This window comes from Podarcis melisellensis (genome assembly GCF_964234715.1).
Source record: "Podarcis melisellensis genome assembly, chromosome: 12".
Lineage (NCBI taxonomy): Eukaryota > Metazoa > Chordata > Lepidosauria > Squamata > Lacertidae > Podarcis > Podarcis melisellensis.
This window is the reverse complement of record NC_138544.1, coordinates 52531491-52553728: the sequence shown is the minus strand read 5'-3', so window position 1 is coordinate 52553728 and position 22238 is coordinate 52531491. Positions and strand designations below refer to the sequence as shown.

The 22238-nt window shown below is 46.4% G+C and overlaps 1 protein-coding gene and 1 long non-coding RNA gene across 2 annotated transcripts in view; one reads left to right on the top strand and one right to left on the bottom strand.

Moving 5' to 3' along the window:
* CTDSPL (CTD small phosphatase like) overlaps positions 1-12569 on the top strand; it is a 67954-nt gene extending 55385 nt beyond the window's left edge. Inside the window, exons 6-8 of the mRNA XM_081882679.1 lie at positions 877-969; positions 7371-7556; positions 11083-12569. Coding sequence (XP_081738805.1) covers positions 877-969; positions 7371-7556; positions 11083-11208 — 405 coding nt within the window. The 3' untranslated portion in view covers positions 11209-12569. The remainder of the gene's footprint in view (positions 1-876; positions 970-7370; positions 7557-11082) is intronic.
* A 221-nt stretch (positions 12570-12790) lies between these two features.
* LOC309353477 lies at positions 12791-13525 on the bottom strand. Its single transcript, XR_014161892.1, has 2 exons — positions 13477-13525; positions 12791-13115 (listed from the first exon to the last, which is right to left on the bottom strand). It is a non-coding gene; the product is annotated as an uncharacterized lncRNA (long non-coding RNA).
* Between the last annotated feature and the right edge of the window lie 8713 nt (positions 13526-22238).

Genomic DNA, 22238 nt, shown 5'->3' with positions numbered 1-22238 from the left:
ATCTAGCAACATAGCTATGATTTGGGGCTTTGTTTTTAACAGTAGTAGTCTTCTTTTGAGCTAAGGATTCTGGTTTTTGTTTTTTTAACCACAATAATAGCGAGAGGGAAATAAGAAGAACAAGGAACATGTCATTTGAAAGCTGTATGCATGACTTTAGTATGTGATGACTTTCGTTCCCCGAAGGGCAGTGCTCCTTGAATGATCTTTCCAGAAGAGGCTGTGACCTGGTTCAAGTAATCCAGGATAGGCTGTGTGCATTCTAAATGGCCTATCCTTGATTACTTGCACTGGGAAGTAGCCACAGCACAGTGAAGGCGATGCTGAGAGGTTCGAGTCCACGCGTCTTCTCCCAACTCTTTAACAGCAAGAAGACCAACAACCAGATATACTGGGTACCAAGGGCAACTTTGCTATGTTTATCTGCTTCACCAGCAAGGATCCAACGTTGCATTAAACATGGGGAGGGGGGGAGAGAGAACATGTGCTGTATTATTGTGATGCTCATTTTTCAGTGTGCAGATGTAACACCGTTTCAAGCAGATGTTCCTTGAAAGCACTAAATGTCCCAGATGTATTGCAGTTTCCTTGGCTTAGAAAGACAGCTCTTTTATTTGGTTCGGTTAAAAACTGATTGTTTGCAAATGGAGAAAAATAAAGAACAACCGGAGCTGCCTTGCTTTCCATGCCACTGTCAATTTTCTACTCCAGTTACCCACCTTGCAAGCTTGCTTTGCCTGTCGCCTTTCGTGCAGCGAGTAATAATAGGGCCCATCAACATCTCTTCTCTGCTGATTTAATCTCCACAGTGTGTTTCCACCAGAGTCTCAACCTCTCTTCTTTTCCCACCCTCTCCTCCTCCCTGCATCCTTCCAGGTTTATGTATTAAAGCGACCACACGTGGACGAGTTCCTCCAGAGGATGGGAGAACTCTTTGAATGTGTGCTATTCACAGCCAGTCTAGCAAAGGTAGGTCGTGTGTCAGTGCCTCTCCGTGTGCCTTGGTATATTTTACCTCCTTCCAGGTACCTCAGAAACTGGCTAGAGCAAACTTTCAGAACAGCTGGGAAACCTTTGCCACTTAATAAATAAGAGCCGCTTCTCTTGAGAGCCGCCCCTCAGAATTACGGGGCGAACTGCTTCAGAAGAGTCACCAAACAAGCGTCTTTCTAAACCTGAACCCAGAGCAGTTCAGCGGGGTCAAAGGTGTTGCCAACGTAGGCAGACATCTCTCTCTCTCTTTATCCTTCGCGATGCCTGAAGTCCCCTTCGAGGACTTTAAAAAAATGAATATATTGGGCTTTCTTTCCCATTGAAGAGAAAATAATTGTCTTAATCTTCCCCCCTTTCTCCCCTCCTTCCTTTATTTGGCAGCGTGTACTTTTGTCTGCTAGTGTGTGGGTAAGTGTTCCCATGGTAACAATATCACATATGGGCTTGTCTCATAATGTAGCCTCCATGTATTGCTCATGATGGCAATATGAAAGGCCTTTTTTATAGATATATAGTTGCCATGGTTATGGAGGGTGGGGAGGGGTGGGGAGGAGAATGGGAATAAATAGCTTATTACATAACGTAGTATTCCTAAAGCTGCACACAAATAAAGTGTACCGGGCTCTAATGCAGTGCCCGTACAGACAACGAATAGTCGGGGCTCTGGCCGATTAAAGAATACAGAGCACACCTTACCAAGGAGCATTTATAACGTATAAGTGCTTGCAAAGCTTGATGGTGATATTTACATTGGTGGGTTTGTGGCAGGGGGAACCGGGGATAATTTGATATTTTGTGTGCGCTTTGGAGTAGTTGTAGAAATGCTAGTTCATTAGAGCACAAGCTCTGCAGTAGACCTAGCCGTCTCTAGCAACCGTGATGTTTGCCAGTGATGTCTGTAGTGGCGATAGCGGCACGTTCCTGTAGAAAACAAAGTCAAACTTTTGCAAACTCCCACCGTATTTGATAAATGGGGAGGCGGGGGCCAACTACCCTACCCTCCAGTAGACTTTTGCATACATTGCAGTGAGTGCTTGGGGGTGAAGTCGCCACAGCATCCTCAAGCTTGCCTATTCATTCTTTTTCCTGTTCAGAAGATAGAGGCAGTTTCTGTAGCTTAGGAGATGATAGCCGAGACTTGGATCACATCCACACCACATTTAAAGCACTCTTACGCCACTCTAACACTTTCCCCAAATAATCTTGGCACCTGCACTTGTTAAAGGTGCTGAGAGTTAGTAGGAGAAGCTTCCCAGAACTACAATTCCCAGCGCTCTTAGCAAACTATAGTTCCCAACATTATTTGGAGGAATCCATGACAGTTAAAATGGTATAAGAGTGCTCTAAATATATTGTTTGGATGTGAACTTCCAGTTCTACGGAGCGTGAATTTTGTGGGCCTGGTGTTAGGTTTTCTGTTGACCAAGGAATCAGCATTCTGCACAACTCTTAGCTTCAAATTAGATTGTTGCTTTTCAGTAATTTGTAGGCTTTGGACTGATGAAGTATGCCTTTGCATTGGGGCTTTTTCTAAAAAGATCTGAAGATCTTGTTGGACTCTTTCTGAGAAGGTCTCTCACATTGTAATACAGTGGAGGCTGCTTGTTAGTTAACAATCTGCCTACATTGCTAATGTGATTTCCTGTTACTTGAATTTTGTTGCCTGCTTTGTCCTATAACTAGTTAGGGGACTGTAAATAGAATATTTATAGTATTTATAGTCAGTTATAGCACACTATAATCACTAACATATATTCTCCCTACAGTGATTATGAGTTGTTTGGAAAGTCCCAAGCTTTCTCTCCTCTTGGTGCTACATCAATCTGAGTCCAGTGGTGCAAATCCAACATACAGTGGTGCCTCACAAGACGAAATTAATTCGTTCCGCAAGTCTTTTCGTCTTGCGAGTTTTTCGTCTTGCGAAGCACGGTTTCCCATAGGAATGCATTAAAAATCAATTAATGCGTTCCTATGGAAACCGCCTTCAGACCAGGTCCGGGGACAGTCTGTCCCCCGACCTCTTCTGAAGGCCGGCGGGGGGCAAAAGTCTTTGCTCCCCCCTGCCTGCCTTCCCAGGAGAGCGGAAAAGGCAGCGCTGCCTTCCCGCTCCCCCAGAAAGGCAGGCAGGGGGGAGCAAAGACTTTTGTCCCCCGCCCGCCTTCGGAAGAGGTCCAGGACCTCTTCCGAAGGCGGGCAGGGGGCAAAAGTCTTTGTCCCCCCTGCCTGCCTAACCGGGGGCTTTTAAATCGCCCCGGGACTGTCCGGGGCGATTTAAAAGCCCCCGGACGGCTTTTGAAGGCAGGCAGGGGGGAGCAAAGACTTTTGCCCCCCGCCAGCCTTCAGAAGAGGTCCAGGCGGGGGGCAAAAGTCTTTGCTCCCCCCTGCCTGCCTAACCGGGAGAGCGGAAAAGGCAGCGCTGCCTTCCCGCTCTCCCGGAAAGGCAGGCAGGGGGGAGCAAAGACTTTTGTCCCCTGCCCGCCTTCGGAAGAGGTCCAGGACCTCTTCCGAAGTCGGGCGGGGGGCAAAAGTCTTTGTCCCCCCTGCCTGCCTAAGTGGGGGCTTTTAAATCGCCCCGGGACTGTCCGGGGCGATTTAAAAGTCCCCGGACGGCTTTTGAAGGCAGGCAGGGGGGAGCAAAGACTTTTGCCCCCCGCCCGCCTTCGGAAGAGGTCCAGGACCTCTTCCGAAGTCGGGCGGGGGGCAAAAGTCTTTGTCCCCCCTGCCTGCCTAAGTGGGGGCTTTTAAATCGCCCCGGGACTGTCCGGGGCGATTTAAAAGTCCCCGGACGGCTTTTGAAGGCAGGCAGGGGGGAGCAAAGACTTTTGCCCCCCGCCCGCCTTCGGAAGAGGTCCTGGACCTCTTCCGAAGGCTGGCGGGGGGCAAAAGTCTTTGCTCCCCCCTGCCTGCCTTTCCGGGAGAGCGGGATTTAAAAGCCCCCGGACGGCTTTTGAAGGCAGGCAGGGGGGAGCAAAGACTTTTGCCCCCCGCCTGCCTTCAAAAGCCGTCCGGGATAGCGGGAAGCGCTTCCCTGCTATCCCGGACAGCTTTTAAAATGCTGGCGGTGGGGAGCAAAGCCTTTCGCCCCCGCTGGCCTTCCTGGACCTCTTCTGAAGTCCGGAGGGGGGGGGAAAGGCTTTGCTCCCCACCGCCAGCATTTAAAAGAGGTCCCCGGAGATTTCCCTATGGGCTTTCGTCTTGCGAAGCAAGCCCATAGGGAAAATCGTCTAGGGAAGTGTCGCAAAAACCGAAAAACCCTTTCGTCTTGCGGGTTTTTCGTCTTGCGAGGCATTCGTCTTGCGGGGCACCACTGTACAATTCAAATTAGCTATGAACTGTCATTGCTACAAGAGAGCCTCTGCTCTCACCCCAAGAACCTTGAACCCAGGACTCTGACATCAGCACATGGACTCCTCCCTTCCTTCATCACTTAGGCAGCTTTGACCATCTCCATCACTCCTAGTAATGTTCAAACAGACTTCACCAATGTACTTTCAGAAGTTTCTGGGTTGTCTCTTGTGCTGGACCAAAATAGGGACAAATTCATACTTTCCACTCAAAATCACCAGAGCCTCCAGGTTCCTGTTCCTGAAATTCCACATAATGAAACAAAATAGGAGTTTTCTTTTTTTAAAAAAAATAAATTACATTTATATCCCACCTTTCCTCCAAAGAGCTCAAAATAGTACAAATGGTTCCCCCTTTTCCACCTTCATATTTTATCCTCACAATAACCCTGCGAGGTAGTAGGTTTGTTTGAGAGATGATATAAAAGTTGAGTGTAGGGTTTGCAGTGCGTTGTTTTAATTTTGGCCTGTCTCGGCCCTAGTCTGTATCCCCATGTGATAAAGTACATTTTAAAGAAGTGCACAATAAGACTCTACTCCTTCATGCACCGGTAGCGCAAAGTATATTTGATATCTGTGTAATGACTTTTCCCCACCTCTTCCTGTGAACTTTTTGAGGGTCCATTTCCTGCTAATGCCATGAACTTCTGCATATGGCGCCTTTGAGAAGCCACACCAGGATCCCTAGGCCAAGTTGGCTTCTCTCGCCTTTCTCTTTGGAACCAGACTTGGTACGAAGTAGCTTAGAACGGATATCGTGGCTGTACTTAACCCTGTGACTGTGTTTGTCGAAAAATTTGCTAGACTTGTTGGGCAGCATTTTAGCTGAGAAGAGAGAGTCGGTGGCCAGGATCCCAACACCCAGTGAAAGTTGTTCCACAAGATCGGGGTGGGGGGAGTTAGCCTTGCTTTCCTTGAAAATAGCAGCTCCCCACCACACCTTCATGCTTCACGGCTGTTTTAGAAACTGAGCAGTGCAGCTGTTGAATCCTGCTGGGCTACTGCAAATTTAATGTGCAGTTACATAAAAGAGATGAGCTGCTTTTCGGACTATCTGGGTCAATATGGTCTCTTCTGAACATAAGGCCACAGGAAGGGCACTGCTGGATCACGCCAATGGCCCACCTGGTCCAACATCATGTTCTCACCGTAGCCAACCAGCTGCTTTTGAGAAACCCACAAGCAGGACCTGAGTACAAGAGCCCTTTCCCCTCCTGTGATTTCCAGCAAGGGCTATTCAGAAGCATTGGCTGCCTCTAACTGTGGAAGCAGAGCATAGCCATCATGGCTATAGTAGCCATCGATAGCCCTCTTCTCCATGAACCAGCAGTGGCTCTCAAAAGACAGATATATTCTCCCTGAGGCCCTTTTAACCAGGAGCAACCTGGAATCGAGAGAACATCATCTTTACCAGCATCATTGTTTACCAAAGGTCCCAGGGCAGGATATGACAAATAATAATAATAATAATAATAATAATAATAATAATAATAATAATTATTATTATTATTATTATTATTATTATTATTTATTATTATTATTATTATTATTATTATTTGTACCCCGCCCATCTGGCGGCTTCCAACAAAGATTAAAAATACATTAAAATGTCACACATTAAAAACTTCCCTGAACAGGGCTGCCTTCAGATGTCTTCTAAATGTCAGGTAGTTGTTTATCTCTTTGACATCTGATGGGAGGGCGTTCCACAGGGCAAGCGCCACTACCGAGAAGGCCCTCTGCCTGGTTCCCTGTAGCTTTGCTTCTCGCAGTGAGGGAACCGCCAGAAGGCCCTCGGCGCTGGACCTCAGCATCCGGGCAGAACGATGGGGGTGGAGACGCTCCTTCAGGTATACTAGGCTCCTTCAGGTATACTGTTAAAAATGGTTTGAAACAATTTGCAATCCCAGGAAACAGGTGGGTCCTAAAAACATGCCTCTAAGGTGTCAGAAGCCAAGATACAGAGGTGTGTCTTCAGCGATTGCCCAAAGCTGTGTATTGAAGATAGCTTACACATCTCTGCAGGGAAGGAGTGCTTAGCGGTTGCAGCAGAGAATGGCCTCTTCCTGGATCGGGCCCCACCCCCGAGCTTCTGAGGGCAGTGGAACAACCAATAGGGCCCCCTCAGCCAATCTTAACATCCAGGGAGGCTGCAGGGAAGGACCAGGGGGGTGACTTTCAGGTATTTGGGACCTGAGTTTCTTATTGTTCTGAACACTTAATGGGAGCACCTTGAATTGGAAATGAAACTGGCAACATGGGCGGCTCTTGGCTATTCCGCCCTACCATTTCACTGGAGAAAAGCATGCGGGCAGATCCTCTGTCCTTCTTCTTCACGGTTCTCCTGAAAGATCCTCGGCGCACTTTCAATTTGTGCAGCTTATTTCCCTCTGTATTCCCCTGTGGGAATCCTTTGACAAAGCCATTTGGTGAACTTTAGCCTTAAGGATGGAGTCGGGAGTGTTTTCGTTCGCCTCAGAGCCTCTTTCGTAATCTAACATGGCCCTTAGGGATGTTTTTAAATGGGCTTCCCGTATACTATCTCTCAGAAGTAAATTTTTAAATAACTTGCCTGTCGCAGATGCTGTGTGCACCTTGCCTTTGACTGCCCTGACTGTGTTGAGACATAAAAAGTATATTAAATGATTGTTAACACATAGAACAAAGGTGTGTGTGTGTGTGTGTGTGCGTGTGTGTGTGTTGAAAGATTGGGGCAGTCACTCGTCCTTCTGTTGAGGGAAGGTCACTGTATTAAAGGATATCCACAGCACCTTTTGTGAACCTTTACTCTGGAGGAAGGTGCTTGGCTCATGTGCAGAGCACCACAAAGAGGGAGGGTCAGGAGTGCTCCCCACCCCTGTTGCACCTTCATGTCGCAGGCATCTGACAAGAGTCTCATCAAAGCCATGTCTCCTCTTCTTCCTTCTGGCTCATTCAACATCTACGTCGAAAAGAGATGCTTGATTTTCCCAGGGTTACATGTGTCTTCACCGTGTGTCCTCCTCTTCTCCTGCTTCCTTCCTTTAATCAAAGTATGCAGACCCCGTGGCCGACTTGCTGGATCGCTGGGGCGTCTTCAGAGCTCGGCTCTTCAGAGAATCCTGCGTTTTCCACAGAGGGAATTACGTGAAGGATCTAAGCCGGCTTGGGCGGGAGCTGAGCAAAGTTATTATAGTGGACAACTCCCCTGCGTCTTACATCTTCCACCCTGAAAATGCAGTAAGTACTAGCACTTTTGCAATAGACGGGAGTCAATTCTGTTGTCTCTGGGTTTGTTTATTCCAGCATTTGCTGCTTGCTAAGATGCACAAGTGCTTGCTCTCGCTACTGTAAAATGGAGCAGGGCAGCAGCATCAACGCCTGAGGAGCAAATGCTACAAAATGCTTGGGTCATGGGTAGGCAAACTAAGGCCCGGGGGCCGGATCCGGCCCAATCGCCTTCTCAATCCGGCCCGCAGACAGTGCAGGAATCAGCGTGTTTTTACGTGAGTAGAATGTGTCCTTTTATTTAAAATGCATCTCTGGGTTATTTGTGGGGCATAGGAATTCGTTCATCCCCCCCAAAAAAAAATATAGTCCGGCCCCCCACAAGGTCTGAGGGATGGTGGACTGGCCCACCCTGCTGATAAAGTTTGCTAACCCCTGGCTTAGGTGTTAAGAGGCAAGAGAGGGGCAACTCTTTTGTTGGTGTCAGAAACTCATTGCATTCTGTTTCTGAGCTTGCTTGAAAGATGCCATGGTGTTGACCAGGAAAGTGGGTTTTTTGTTTTCTTTTTCCTGGATCTTCAGTGCAGACAACCTGGATTGTGTGTGTGTGTGTGTGTGTGTGTGTGTGTGTGTATGGAGAGAGAGAGAGAGAGAGAGAGAGAGAGAGAGAGAGAGAGAGAGAGAGAGAGAGAGCGCACCCTGTACATATAAAGCTCTGGGAGCATTTTAGGCCAATTGATTTTGGTAATGAAAACAAAATGAAATGTTATAATTTAATAGTGCTGGGAAGAACAAAACCCAGTGCCCCAGTGGGGATGCATAAGAACAAAAGAAGGGCCCACTGTGTCAGGTCAAAGGAATACCTAGTCCAGCATCCTCTTCTCACCGTAGCCAACCAGATGCTATGCAGAAAACCCCAAAACAGGGCCTGAGAACAGCAACACTCTCCCCATTTTCTTTTGAGTGGAAAAGGGGTGACAACCCCATCAACAGTCATCAGTTGATCCACACAGATTTGAGAGGCCTGCGTATTTGGGGTGGCCGCACCCACTTTTGGCTACACCCTCCCCAGAGGGCTTGCGGGGAGAGCAGCCGTCTTCTCATTAATCCCAGATATCCAGACCACGATCTGCATGAGTTCGTGGCGAATTTAAATCAAGGATACAAGGATTGTTACTCCGCGGTGTACCAGTAAGGAGAGAGGATCCTTCTCTCGTTGAGCATTCTCCTCTCCCTGTGTTCTCTGCCTTGCTTATGCAGAGGATCGTGGCCACATTCTTTTATTATTTTCTGCTACCTCACGCTATAATTAAGTTGCTCCAAAGTTCTGCCATAGTTTAAGGAATCCTGGAAGTGAATGGGAAGAGGGGGCAGGAGAAGAAGCTGTGGCTCTTTTCAGCAGCCTATTTCAGAGCTGCCGAGCCCTTTTTTTGTGTGTTTTTTAGCCTGATGGCAACTAGGCACCTGGATTTTAGGGGCTCCTGTTTACTCACCCCCTTACAATTGGGGAAAGCTTGAGAGCCCAAGGAACATGCATACAGTTCTTAATAATATTACAGGTTTTTTACTCTTCCAACTGTTCAGCTCTTCGAGACCATTTGAAAGCTGGTATTTTCAAATTCTTCATTGGTTGTTTAATTTTAGAGCAGCTAGACGTTATCTTACATAAGGTACCAAATGTTCGGGGGGGGGGGCGAATCTGAATGATACCAAATGTTTGTTTTTGTGGAGCTGTGAATGAACTCTGAAAGTGACAGAGAGGGAGAGGGAGGACAACAGCTCTTCACAACCTTACAGTTATCTGTATATGTTGGAGAGAATTAGCAGTACAGAGCCACCTGCAGAAGCACCAGAGATAATCAAGTTTGTATTGGCATGCAGTTTCACAATGGTCAAGTTTGCATGTTAGAGTGAACTCGGAGTATAGCTTACTGCGACAGCACAAACAAGCCAGTGAAAAGCTCACAGCCGCTTTGCTCCTCCATGGATGTGGGGCAATAGTGATGCTTACTACTACGGGGCTTAGTGGGTTGTCCGAACCTGGGATTGTGGTTCTTCAGGTCTCTTCTCCATAACCATGACCTGTTGCAAACCTCAGCATTGCTGCTGCACCACATGGTCCCATAATGCCTGTGGAGCAGCAAAGCGCCTGCAATCTCTTCCTTGGGAGCCAGCGCACTCATCCAGTGCTCCAGTTTGGCTCAGCATTTGCCAAGGGTGCTTCGCAGCCAGAGGAGTGCACACAGCAGAGACTTAACTCTTCATTGTCAACGATAACACCGTTGCTTCCTCAGCTCTGGAGACCTGCATGCACCTGTCTAGCATCCAGACAGTTGTTCCACGCTCTATGGAGCAGTTGCAGCAACTGGGGACCACTCCCCCTCCATCCGTTTATGTACCTCCCCCTGACGTAGCCAGAGACTATGCCGGAACGGAAGCTGCTTCTGCTCTTCCCGCTACAGTTCTCTACTGCTTCTGAGAGTGGTACAGAGGAGGGTGGGGAATCACCTGGCCCTTCCCTAGCCTGGCCTGCCTCTTCCTCCTCTTCCTCCAGATCTGAAGCTTCCCCTGCCTATGATTCATCCTTCCTGGCTGGTACAGGTTCCCACAAACTTCTGCCCCCCTGCCCTAGTCAGACGCCATCTCCCATTACCCTGGTGGACAATCATCAGCGTCCTACCAGTCACTGACATGGCATGCTGATGTGGCCAGTAAGAGTTCTTTACCCACTGAATTATATATCCCTGCCTGATCCCATAGAGTCTGGGGAGTCTGTGTTGATGGTCTCTGTCCCCCCACCCAGCTACCCCGTGGCTCAGATGCACAGTTCATGACTACTAGTGGACATGTGTTCGGTGTTGCAGGCCAAAAGCCTGTGGAACCCCCTCCAACTCAGATTAAACAGACTGGCACACAGATTTTGATGAGTTTCAGGCACATGACAAAGACTTCTATTGTTTCAGCAGGCATCTTAAAGTAGTGTTTTGGTTTAAGTCCCATTTTATGATGGATTTTGTACCCAATTTATTCTCTGCACAATTATTCTAACCATTATGCCGTATATGGGACGCGGGTGGCGCCGTGGTCTAAACCACAGAGCCTAGGGCTTGCCAATCAGAAGGTCGGCAGTTCGAATCCCCACGACTGGGTGAGCTCCTGTTGCTCAGTCCCTGCTTCTGCCAACCTAGCAGTTTGAAAGCACGTCAAAGTGCAAGTAGATAAATAGGGACTGCTGCGGCTGGAAGGTAAATGGCGTTCCCATGCGCTGCTCTGGTTCACCAGAAGCAGCTTAGTCATGCTGGCCACATGACCCAGAAGCTGTCTGTGGACAAACGCCAGCTCCCTTGGCCTATAGAGCGAGATGAACTCGCAACCCCAGAGTCGTCCGCGACTGGACCTAATGGTCAGGGGTATCTTTACCTTTATGCTGTATATAAAATGCCTTGAATTAAGGTTTCATGCAAGACACTTCCTTTGGGGATGAGGGTAGCTGATTTGTTTTCAACGAACGTGTTTAACGTGACACTGTTTGTTTCAGGTGCCTGTGCAGTCGTGGTTTGATGACATGACAGACACGGAACTGTTAGACCTCATTCCTTTCTTCGAAGGACTAAGCAAAGAGGAGGAAGTCTACACTATGCTCCATAAACTCTGCAACAGGTAGCCCTGCAAGGCCACGCCTCTGCTTGACCGTAGCCACTCCAGGACAGCCAATCCCAGCGCAGCACCTCAGAGAGGCACCTCGAGTTGTCAAGAGTCACGATGCTCTCAATCTCCCTCTTAACTTGCTGTGCATGACGGACAATCATGAATCGATGCGACTTAAATCATGGGAATATTGATGCCGTCAAAGCGATGAGACTACTTGGAGAGGAAGAAAATTAAAAAGAAGCCATTTTGAATGGGGACTGTTTTAATGAATTTCATAAACGGACACAATTTACAGGATCCACTTTTTTTCTTAAAAACATGCCAAAAATATATATATATTGAAAGCTTGATGTTTCAGCAAGTTGACTGGACCCTTTCCCCCCCTCCCAAACCCTCCTGCTATGCAGAATATTTTTCCCACCCCGCCCTGCTTATAAGAGCAGTTGACCTGACTCTGAACTTGTCTTTCTTCCACGATGAAGTGCCTTTTTGAATGTTGTTTTCAGATTTTAAAAAAAGAGACATTTTTGTATTAAGGCGTATTTCCAGGCATCTTTTAGTCTTGTATTGTTTAAATGCTTTAAGAAGAAGAGAGAAAGTTGGAAATCTTTTTATAGAGCACTGTAATATATGGAGACGAAGGCAAAAACCGAAAGAGGTCCTGCCTACAAGATGGTGACATTGGGGTTGCATTTGCTACACTTGTGTCACGTTTGAAAAGGTTCAGGAATCTATACGAGGAGAAAGTCATCTGGGTTATATATAGGTTGGTGACGCAACTGTCTTACTAATTTGAGTCATGTTTTGCACATAGCTTAGGGTATCTCTGCATTTTTTTGACTGCATACGACAAAACGGAATGGGATAAACACACAGTGGCAAGGAGTTCTTCAGCACCTTCAAGAGGTGGGGAAAGAGAGAGGGTCTTGTACTGTCTTTGCTAACGCACAACTGCCAGGTGTTTCAGATGCTGTTAGCGGTGAGCTACCGATAAGCATTGACAACAAATGGGGGTTTATTTATTAAGCTTGAATTCCTTCCTTACCGAAAGATGCAAATTGAGCTGTTAAGAAGTGTGGGCCCAAGCCCACCCCCCAGGTGAAAGGAGTGCAGGAGATCACACAAGAGCACAACTCCCATTCCTGTCACAATGGGGTGTCAGTGTGTAGGAGACAGTTCCCCCCCTTTTTTGTGCCCTGTATATTTTGTTTTTCTTAACTGCTGCTACTGAAGGTTCACCAAACAGAGCTGAACCCTGGCTGTTATACTGTTCTTCGCCACTGTGCCTGTGCTACTGAAAACCTTTTTCTGTAAGCTGCAAAACATGGGCAACAAATGAAGTGCTAGCTTTGTGTATCAAACAGTATTATATATCCTAGAATCATAGAATTGTGGAGTTGGAAGGGACCATGAGGATTGTTTAGTCCAATCTTCTGCAATGTAGGAATCTTTTGCCCAATGTTGAGGCCCACACCCTGAAATTATGAGTCTCATGCTCTAGTGACTAAGCTATATAGGCCTAGCTAAATCAAACGTGGCCTGCAAAACTCTTTCAAACTGGGGTTGTGTTCTTCATTGTGGGATTTTTTAAAAAAAAACCTCACTTTCCCTGCTTTGAGAATTACAAAAATGACAATTCTATGCTTACCACAACCTTCCTCTATTTCATTTCATTTTCTTTTCCCCTCTTACTAGATGAGATTTCAGATTATCATCCCTGAGGTTACCTATATCACGTACATGTTGGAGTTACCCAGTTGTTTGAAATTGGAGTATTTGTGTTAAGACTCTCAAAGTGTTCTCCATAGCTTGGGCTTTTATGCTTTTTGCATTTTCTATCGCCCCTGCCCCTAATTTGTTCATGTAAAGCATGTCAGTCTTATCCACAGAAAGATAACTTTTAATAGCAAAGGATTCTATCTTTCATACAGTGGTGCCCCGCAAGACGAACGCCTCGCAAGACGGAAAACCCACTAGACGAAAGGGTTTTCCGTTTTGGAGGCGCTTTGCAAAACGAATTTCCCTATGGGCTTGCTTCGGAAGACAAAAATGTCTTGCGAGTTCCTGCGGTTTTTTTCCCCTTTCCCCCCCTTTTCCTAAGCCGCTAAGCCGCTTATCAGCTGATCCGCTGATAAGCCGCTTAACAGCTGATGGTTAAAAGCCACTAAACCGCTAATAGCGCTAATCCGCTAAGCTGTCAATGGGCTTGCTTCGCAAGACGAAAAAACTGCTATACGAAGAGCCTCACGGAACGGATTAATTTCGTCTTGCGAGGCACCACTGTACTCTCCTCTCTCTCTCTCTCTCTCTCTCTCTCTCTCTCTCTCTCACACACACACACACACACACACACTTCACACACTCACACACACACACCACTTGAAGCTCCAAAGACGACAAACCCAGCAGCACAATCCCATTTTGATGATTTGCCTCTCTGCTCTTTTCCTTCCCGATCAATATCTGAGGCCACTTTTTTTCCCCCTTTGCACCAACTTGAAATCTATAGTTGCTCAGATTAGCCATACTGGACAGGAATTGTCCAAAAGGAAAAAAGGAGGGGAGAAAAACCCTCTTTGGTGCTTAGCCCAGTAAACTGTCAGGTGCAGAAACAGCTTGTCTCTACCTGCCTTTACCTGGGTAATGGCCAGTAGGAGCCAAAAATAGGATTTACAGTCCTTCACTAAAAACATCGAAGAAGCAGCTTTTAACACATTTATACGTAAGAAAAGCCAGCCTCCATGGGCATGAAATAGGTTATCACAGGCACAGCAGAAAACAGAATTGTCACTCCATCGTACAATTTTGCACAGTGTTCGCAGAGCCTCTTACAATTCCACTTGTCCCAAAATTACCGCCCACCTTTCCACCCCTTGCTTGCCCACCAGAGGTTATTTAACTGAGTACCGTATGTTTTGTCCGCCAGGAAACCTGGCAACGTAAGAGAAAACCTAGGGGTTGTTTTCTTTTTCATTTTGATTTTTTTTAAAAAAAACAACGTATGGATTCTGGCTAGTCCATTTAAAGCTTACCTTCAATCAAAGTGTTCTTTAATTTTTGTATTTGAATGCAGAATAATGAAAAGCGGTTGTTACTGCCAAAGCGTGTTCTCTGAGCAGTATTTTTCCACTGTGCTTCTGGCCTCCTGAGCCTCGAGTAGAGTCTGCAGGGAAAAGTATTCAGGTTGTAGCAAGGGCAGGGATGACGGAGAATGGTTGGAACGAAGGAGAAGTCAACCGCGGGTGGTTATTCTCGCCCCCATGAAGCTCCGCGATCTTCCAACCACCGCTTGTCCTTCGTCCCGCCCTTTCTAGCACGACGTGACCTTCTGACAAGTTTTACGTGATCTGTTTGTACATAACGCAGGCCATTTTCATTCGATGTTCACTTTTTTATAAAAGGAAGGGGGCGGGGAAATCGTCGATTTTATCTCTTTAACCAGTTGCCTTAAATGTCTGTGAATGAATGTCGATATTAAAAGTGTCTTGTAACATTGTGGAATCCACATGCAATAGACAATGGAACTTCTCTTTCTGGTTTCTCTCCTCTCCCCACCCTCCTCCCCTCCCCAACTCTATTGAAACATGCTGAAAATAACTCTGGGAAATTTAAAAATCTGCTAAATTCTTGAAATAAATAAATAAATAGCGGTTTATTATAAAGCCATGTGACTCCTTATGGGCGAATGCATTTGTCGTAGCACCAGTAGGTTCTGTGAGCCAAGATCTCACTCTGCCAAATGACTCAAGAATTCAAGGAACCTCGGGGGGCGGGCGAAATCAGGACCGTTTGACAGGTAAATAGCTCAGATCCATTGTCCAGTGTTCTTGTGCATTGCAGAAGTCAGTACATGTCTAAGAGCCTCTAAAGAAAAATCAGCTGAAACCTGCTTTAAAGGTAAAGGGACCCTTGACCATTAGGTCCACTCGTGGCCAACTCTGGGGTTGTGGCGCTCATCTCGCTTTATTGGCCGAGGGAGCCGGCGTACAGCTTCCAGGTCATGTGGCCAGCATGACTGAGCCACTTCTGGCGAACCAGAGCAGCGCACGGAAACACCGTTTACCTTCTTGCTGGAGCTGTGCCTATTTATCTACTTGCACTGCTGGTGTGCTTTCGAACTGCTAGGTTGGCAGGAGCTGGGACTGAGCAACGGGAGCTCACTCCGTCGCGGGGATTCGAACCACCGACCTTCTGATCGGCAAGCCCTAGGCTCTGTGGTTTAACCCACAGCAACCTGCTTTAGTGCACCATAAAATTGCCTCGGCCATTATTTTGAACCCATCGTGTGAGGCGAAATGGAGAAATATTATGGAGGAATACTCTCCATAATACGCAGTCCTGAGGTCGGTCTTTGCACTCTCCACTGTCCACTCTCGCATCACGTCCGGAGCGCTTTACAGCTTGGCCAAAACTTGTTGATCCCTTGTCGGAATGGTTGCTGAATATGATCTGAAGAGAGACCAGAGTATGGTGGCCAAATAGCGAAAAAACGGCAACTACTGTTACAGTCTACATTTATTGATGGTGGGGGGGTGGGGTGTCCCTAGACGTAGACCTCACTGAATATTACAATATTGACATCTCTTCCCGTCAATATTGACTTGACATCTCTTCCCGTTTATATGAAGTTTATATTATTAGCGCCCATTTGCAAACTGCACCTTAACCAAACTGGGAGAGATCTATTTCATAAGGCCACGAGAACAAGCAATTCCTTAAATTGCCATGTGACTGACATTAATGCCCTGGTACAGACAATTATACTTAGGGAACATATCAGTGATGCAGATTTTTAAACTAAATTTCTGTCGGTCACTCAAGTAAGATGCTTAAGCTCTGTTGCTGGTTGTATGTTGGGGTTCTGGGTGGGTAAGAATAAAATGGGCATGGACCAGCCTATAGGTACAGTGTCTGCATTTAAGGGTACCCATAGGCTCAGTAGAGCTCTTTTCCTTTCACAATGCATACATGGGAAGTGTGAGGGACCAGCCAACTTTCCATCTCAACTTGACATGAGCCAACAGTGTGACGCGGCAGCTAAAAAAGCCAATGCAATTCTGGGCTGCATGAATAGGAGTATAGCATCTAGATCAAGGGAAGTAATAGTGTCACTGTATTCTGCTCTGGTCAGACCTCACCTGGAGTACTGTGTCCAGTTCTTGGCACCACAGTTCAAGAAGGACACTGACCAACTGGAACGTGTCCAGAGGAGGGCAACCAAAATGGTCAAAGGCCTGGAAACGATGCCTTATGAGGAACGGCTAAGGGAGCTGGGCATGTTTAGCCTGGAGAAGAGGAGGTTAAGGGGTGATATGATAGCCATGTTCAAATATATAAAAGGATGTCACATAGAGGAGGGAGAAAGGTTGTTTTCTGCTGCTCCAGAGAAGCGGACACGGAGCAATGGTTCCAAACTACAAGAAAGAAGATTCCACCTAAACATTAGGAAGAACTTCCTGACAGTAAGAGATGTCCGACACTGGAATTTGCTGCCAAGGAGTGTGGTGAAGTCTCCTTCTTTGGAGGTTTTTAAGCAGAGGCTTGACAACCATATGTCAGGAGTGCTCTGATGGTGTTTCCTGCTTGGCAGGGGGTTGGACTCGATGGCCCTTGTGGTCTCTTCCAACTCTGTGATTCTATGATAAATCTACTGGTGTTTCTCTCTTCCACTGAAGAGAGAGGTAGGGAGCAGAAACTGATGAAGTATGGGGGGGATTTCTTAAAGTTGAATGGAATGCAAAGAGAGAGATGTGCAGAGGTTTGGAAGGACTACAAGAAATACATATTGGAACTGCTGTTTTGGATGGTGTGGGTGGTTCTGTTCCTTTTTGTTTGGCCGTTGTCATTTTAAAAAGAAAAACCAAGCAGAGATTTTACTCCCCAAACTCTTCTAATGTCTAGTCTGTGCAATCTCTGTCATTGCATCATTACGAATCAGGATGATTCGGGAGCCATTGCATATCAAAGAGGCCAGGCTTGTATTGCAGAGTTGAAAGTTTTGGGAATTGTAAAACACCTGTAGTCTATATATTTTTCCAGCCCACAAAATGTGCTATAGATCTATTAGTTAAAAAATAAAACAGAATCTCGCTGCCCTACAGTAAAACAAATGTTTTTGCCTCTGATTTCAAAGGTGCTACAATCCCACTTTTGAGCAGATAGAAGGGCAGTTTGGGTTGGGGCATTGCTTGAAATCTTACCAGCTACCTATGCAAAAAAGGGGGGGGGCTATTTTTATTCTACTTTTTTGTTAAAAATGGGTCGCTGGGCATTTCTGAAAGGGAGAAAATGCAAAAGGGTGAACTGTTTGTTAATACAATAAAGGAACTTATTTGCACTTTTTTTCATGTGTTGGAACAATTCCACAGTATTTGAGAAACTTACTACCCTGCGAGTATTCCCAGGGGAAGGGGGCAGAGTGTTGTCAGGCAGGGACCTGAATGATTTCTTGACTATTTCAAATAAAAGGTTTTTTTAAAAAACAGTTCAGATACTTGTGCATGCATCTTGGAGAATAGAAGGGAACAATGTCCATTAAAAAAAACCCACCAAAACCCCCCTCTTATTTCCCAATTTATATGGCATAACTTAATTCCCATTGCTTGCCATCTGCACCACTACTATGAACTTTGCAACATACTAACTTCTGAATTCTGCTGAAGAAGCCAGTGAATTTTCCATTGCTCCAGTATTGCTTTCTGGCTTTTTTTTTTATTTAAAAAAATGCTTCCCCACCACTAAAATCAGCTTAATTTAAGTTAGGTGTTTTACGAAAACTATGTCTAAATACTTCAAAATATTTGTTTAGATTTAGGAAATATTAGAAAAGTTGTTCCAAAAGGGGAGAAGGTGAACTCTGGAGAAATTATCGACATGATTTAAAAGTGTCCAAAACAACTGTGTTCAAAATAATATTGGTATCGTACTTTATACAAGTCTGGCTATTTTCCCATTTTCTCATTTAACTTTCCAATTAAAGGTAAACTTTTTTTAAACTAGTCTTTAAAAAAAATGATTTTATTTTTGAAAGGATCTTCCTGAATGTGCTGCTATTGGCACGTCACACTGGAGTAGGAATAAATACTGCACGATCTGTAATCTGACCATTTTTTTCCCCTTTAAAAGTTCGAAAAAGGCTCTGCTCTATTGAGAGGCTGGGATTGGCTGGGGCTTCTTACGCTTCATGCAGGGATTTTTTCAGTCCACTGGGTGGAAGACTTGAGCTAGTCTTTTCAGCTGCGGAAATGCCTTCAAGCTCCTCGAGATTAAAATTCACCTGCTCTTCTTAAAAAACTTTTATTTGGGGAACAGCCATCACCCCATCAGTCACGAAAGGAGGAGGGGAGACTAGGTTTTGCAAATTCGCCAAGAAGATGGGGGAAACAGCTGTCTCTAAAATATCTGTCCATTGCACTGTATATCCACCTTTCTTCCCATCACCAAACTCAAAAGCAGGACGTGTAAAATTTGCGGGGCGCTCTCATCGAGACACCAACCGGATTCAGACCGGCTTACAACCTCTTGCAACCTCTTGCAAAATTCGGAGGAGTGTGAATTTTGAACCATAGCTTCGTTTCAGTCCACCCATTGTTTTACGAAGAGCATATTGGGGTATGTTATTGTTAAAGAGTCGAAATCATCCCCCTCCATGTTTGGAGGTGCTACAGAAAAGGAGACGTTCGAGGCTTTTTGCCTTCTACTCTTGCTCTTGCCGAAACAAATCCTCTTCCAACGATAGCAACAATCGTCATAGGTAACTTGCAGGATGGCAAGAGAATATTGCTTGTTTTATTTCATTTGGATGCATGCATTTTTATTCCGTCATTCCGTCTCTTTGGCCTTGCCTGGCAGGGGGGAGCTGTGGAATGACGCCATTCTCCCCTTTGCAGCTTCCAGCAACTGGTACAGTCATACCTCATGTTACGTTCTTTCAGATTACGCCCTGTGGCGACCCGGAAGTACCGGAAAGGGTTACTTCCAGGTTTCACCGCATGCTCAAAAGCGCAAAATGACATCATGCGCATGCGCAGAAGCAGTGAATCACAACCCGCACGTGCACAGATGCACCGCTGCAGGTTGTGCTCTTTTTATGTTGCGAATGGGCCTCCGGAACTATGGCCCGTCGCGGGGAATCGAACCGCCGACCTTCTAATTGGCAAGTCCTAGGCTCTGTGGCTACAGTTTTGATTGCATTTAGCCACAGTTGCAGCTAAATGCAATCAAAAGCTCGCTTAAATCGCAACGGAGGCCGCAGGGGTGGTCTGTGGGATAAGAATAATGGGAAGGGAGGCTTGGGCAAGTATTTTAAAACCTTTAAATTACAGCCTTAAATCTCGACCCAAGCTTTAAGCGGCAGTGTTCCGGGAGAGAGCAGAGAGCCAGGGACCTCAACCGTGGCAGGAGGTTGCTTAGGGGGGCAGTAGCTCGAGATCAAAACTGGCTGGAACAAGGGAGAGAGAGAGAGCCTGGAGGGAAGTGTGGGACAAAGAAAATCGCCCGGCTGGGTCCCTGCACAATGGCACAGCTACCCTTCCCCACAGCAGGGAGGCATTCCCTGGCTTGCTCACTCGCTCTCTGCTTTGACTCCACAATAGGAAACCTCCTGTGGTCTGTCCACTGCTTGCCAAGTTATAGAGCAGGGAGCTGGTACAGGAATGCAGGTTCTCGGGTTTTGAGTTCGCCACTGATGGTCCTGGTTCCCCCCTTCTAAGGGGACTGATATTTACATTTTGCTTTGTCAAAACACTGCACTGAAATGACCACAGATGCTATGGCTACCGAAATGAACTTGGTGACTGGCAGCGATTGGCTGAGCTGCCCTCGTGTCACAGAAGGCAGAAGAGTCAACGACCTTTTCCTTTCCACTGCACCGTAAAGCACCGTACTGTCGTGCCTTGGAAGTTGAACGGAATCCGTTCCGGAAGTCCGTTCGACTTCCAAAACCAAAGTGCGGCTTTTGATTGGCTTCAGGAAGCTCCTGCGGCCACAGAAGCCCCATCGGACATTTGGCTTCCAAAAATCGTTCAAAAATCAGAACATTCACTTCCAGGTTTCAATCGTTCGGGAGCCAATTTGTTTGGGAGCCAAGGCGTTCAAGTTCCAAAGCATCCTGGGACAGTGCTGGTTTTTCGTAGTAGTAGTAAAGGTAAAGGGACCCCTGACCATTAGGTACAGTCATGGCTGACTCTGGGGTTGCGGCGCTCATCTTGCTTTATTGGCCGAGGGAGCCAGCGTTTGTCCACAGACAGCTTCCGGGTCATGTGGCCAGCATGACTAAGCTGCTTCTGACAAACACACGGAAACGCCGTTTACCTTCCCACTGGAGCGGTACCTATTTATCTACTTGCACTGGTGTGCTTTTGAACTGCTAGGTTGGCCGGAGCAGGGACCGAGCAATGGGAGCTCACCCTGCCACGGGGATTCAAACTGCTGACCTTCTGATCGGCAAGTCCTAGGCTCTGTGGTTTAACCCACAGGATCACGCACATCCATTAGTAGTAGTATTAAATTAAATGAAGAAAGGATAGGGATGAAGCAAAACATTGACAGCATCTCATTTTCCAGTGTCACCATCCTGTTCATCTCTCCTGTTGTTAAAATCTGGCTCGCAGGCCAGGTGTGTAAACAGAGAGTAAACAGAAAGTAGCTCTCCCACCCAACGCCTCCCAGAGCACACACATTGCCTGAGCCTATAGTCTGAATTACAAGAGAGGATGAGTCATGAGTAAATAGCCATCTCTATTATGCAAGTTTGGAGGAACAGATCCCTTCCGCTTAAGGTTTAAAGTTTGCATTCATTTATGAACTGTCTTTTGTCCCTTCCCCCTAAAAAGACCCAGGTGATGTACAGCAGTTTTTTTATTATTATTCTTTTGAAATGACACACAACATTTATTTTAAGAATTGTATTTTTTCTTTTTTTAAGCATGCATACACAGATGGTACCCATGGCTAAGTATTATCTGCACTGACTGGTGAATGTTCTCAAAGACTTCAAGCAAGGAGCATCTCCCATCCCTTCCTGGATTGAATGTGGGACATTTGCATGCAAAGCAGAGGGAGAGGCAAATCTATCCATTTTAGTTTCCCTCTGTTTCTCATCTTTCCAATCTTATTAACTTCAGTTTCCCCAATCTCCCACATGAGTACGTGACATTTTTTTGAAAATCAATCCTCGTGAAATTTCGCCAACGTTTGCGTGTGAATTTCTCCGATGTAATGCAAAGCACTAATACAATGCATTTGAGCACGTCCTTTTCACTATAATATGCACTCGTATTCACTCTTTACCCTAGTATGTTACGCGCCAACCCAATCTCCAAGAGATCCCAGGCGTTTCCAAGCACTGACTGAGGGTTCGTTGTGCCTAGGAAGAAGAGTTTGGATTTGATATCCCACTTTATCACTACCCAAAGGAGTCTCAAAGCGGCTAACAATCTCCTTTCCCTTCCTCCCCCACAACAAACACTCTGTGAGGTGAGTGAGGCTGAGAGACTTCAGAGAAGTGTGACTGGCCCAAGGTCACCCAGCAGCTGCATGTGGAGGAGCAGGAAAGCGAACCTGGTTCACCAGATTACGAGTCTTCCGCTCTTAACCACTACACCATACTGTAGGAAGGAACGTCAGCAGAGACCTGTGCCGTCTTTTGGGTATATGTTTTTATATACACCTCCATACAACCTGAGCATCGGGTGGAGGGGCTCTGAGCACTGGCACCGCCATAGATCTCGCTTCCCATTTAGGTTTCCAGAGGAGCCTCAAAGTCCAACACTTAGCCAGCATGTTTCTGTGTCTGCCTCCAGTCACCACCACTCTGGCCATTGTTCTCCCATGTAGCAACTGGGTGGATGGTGGGAAAAGGCTCACCCATGTGTTCTACGCGCAAAGCAAGTTTTTTGCTCTGCCGAATCATATTAATTCACTGTCATGAACTGGAGTCAGACGTAGAGCAGCCGTAAAACAACAAAGCACCCAATTTCAGTGACGTTATCTATTTATTGTTTTTAATATTTAGATGGAAGCCACCCAGAGTGGCTGGGGAAA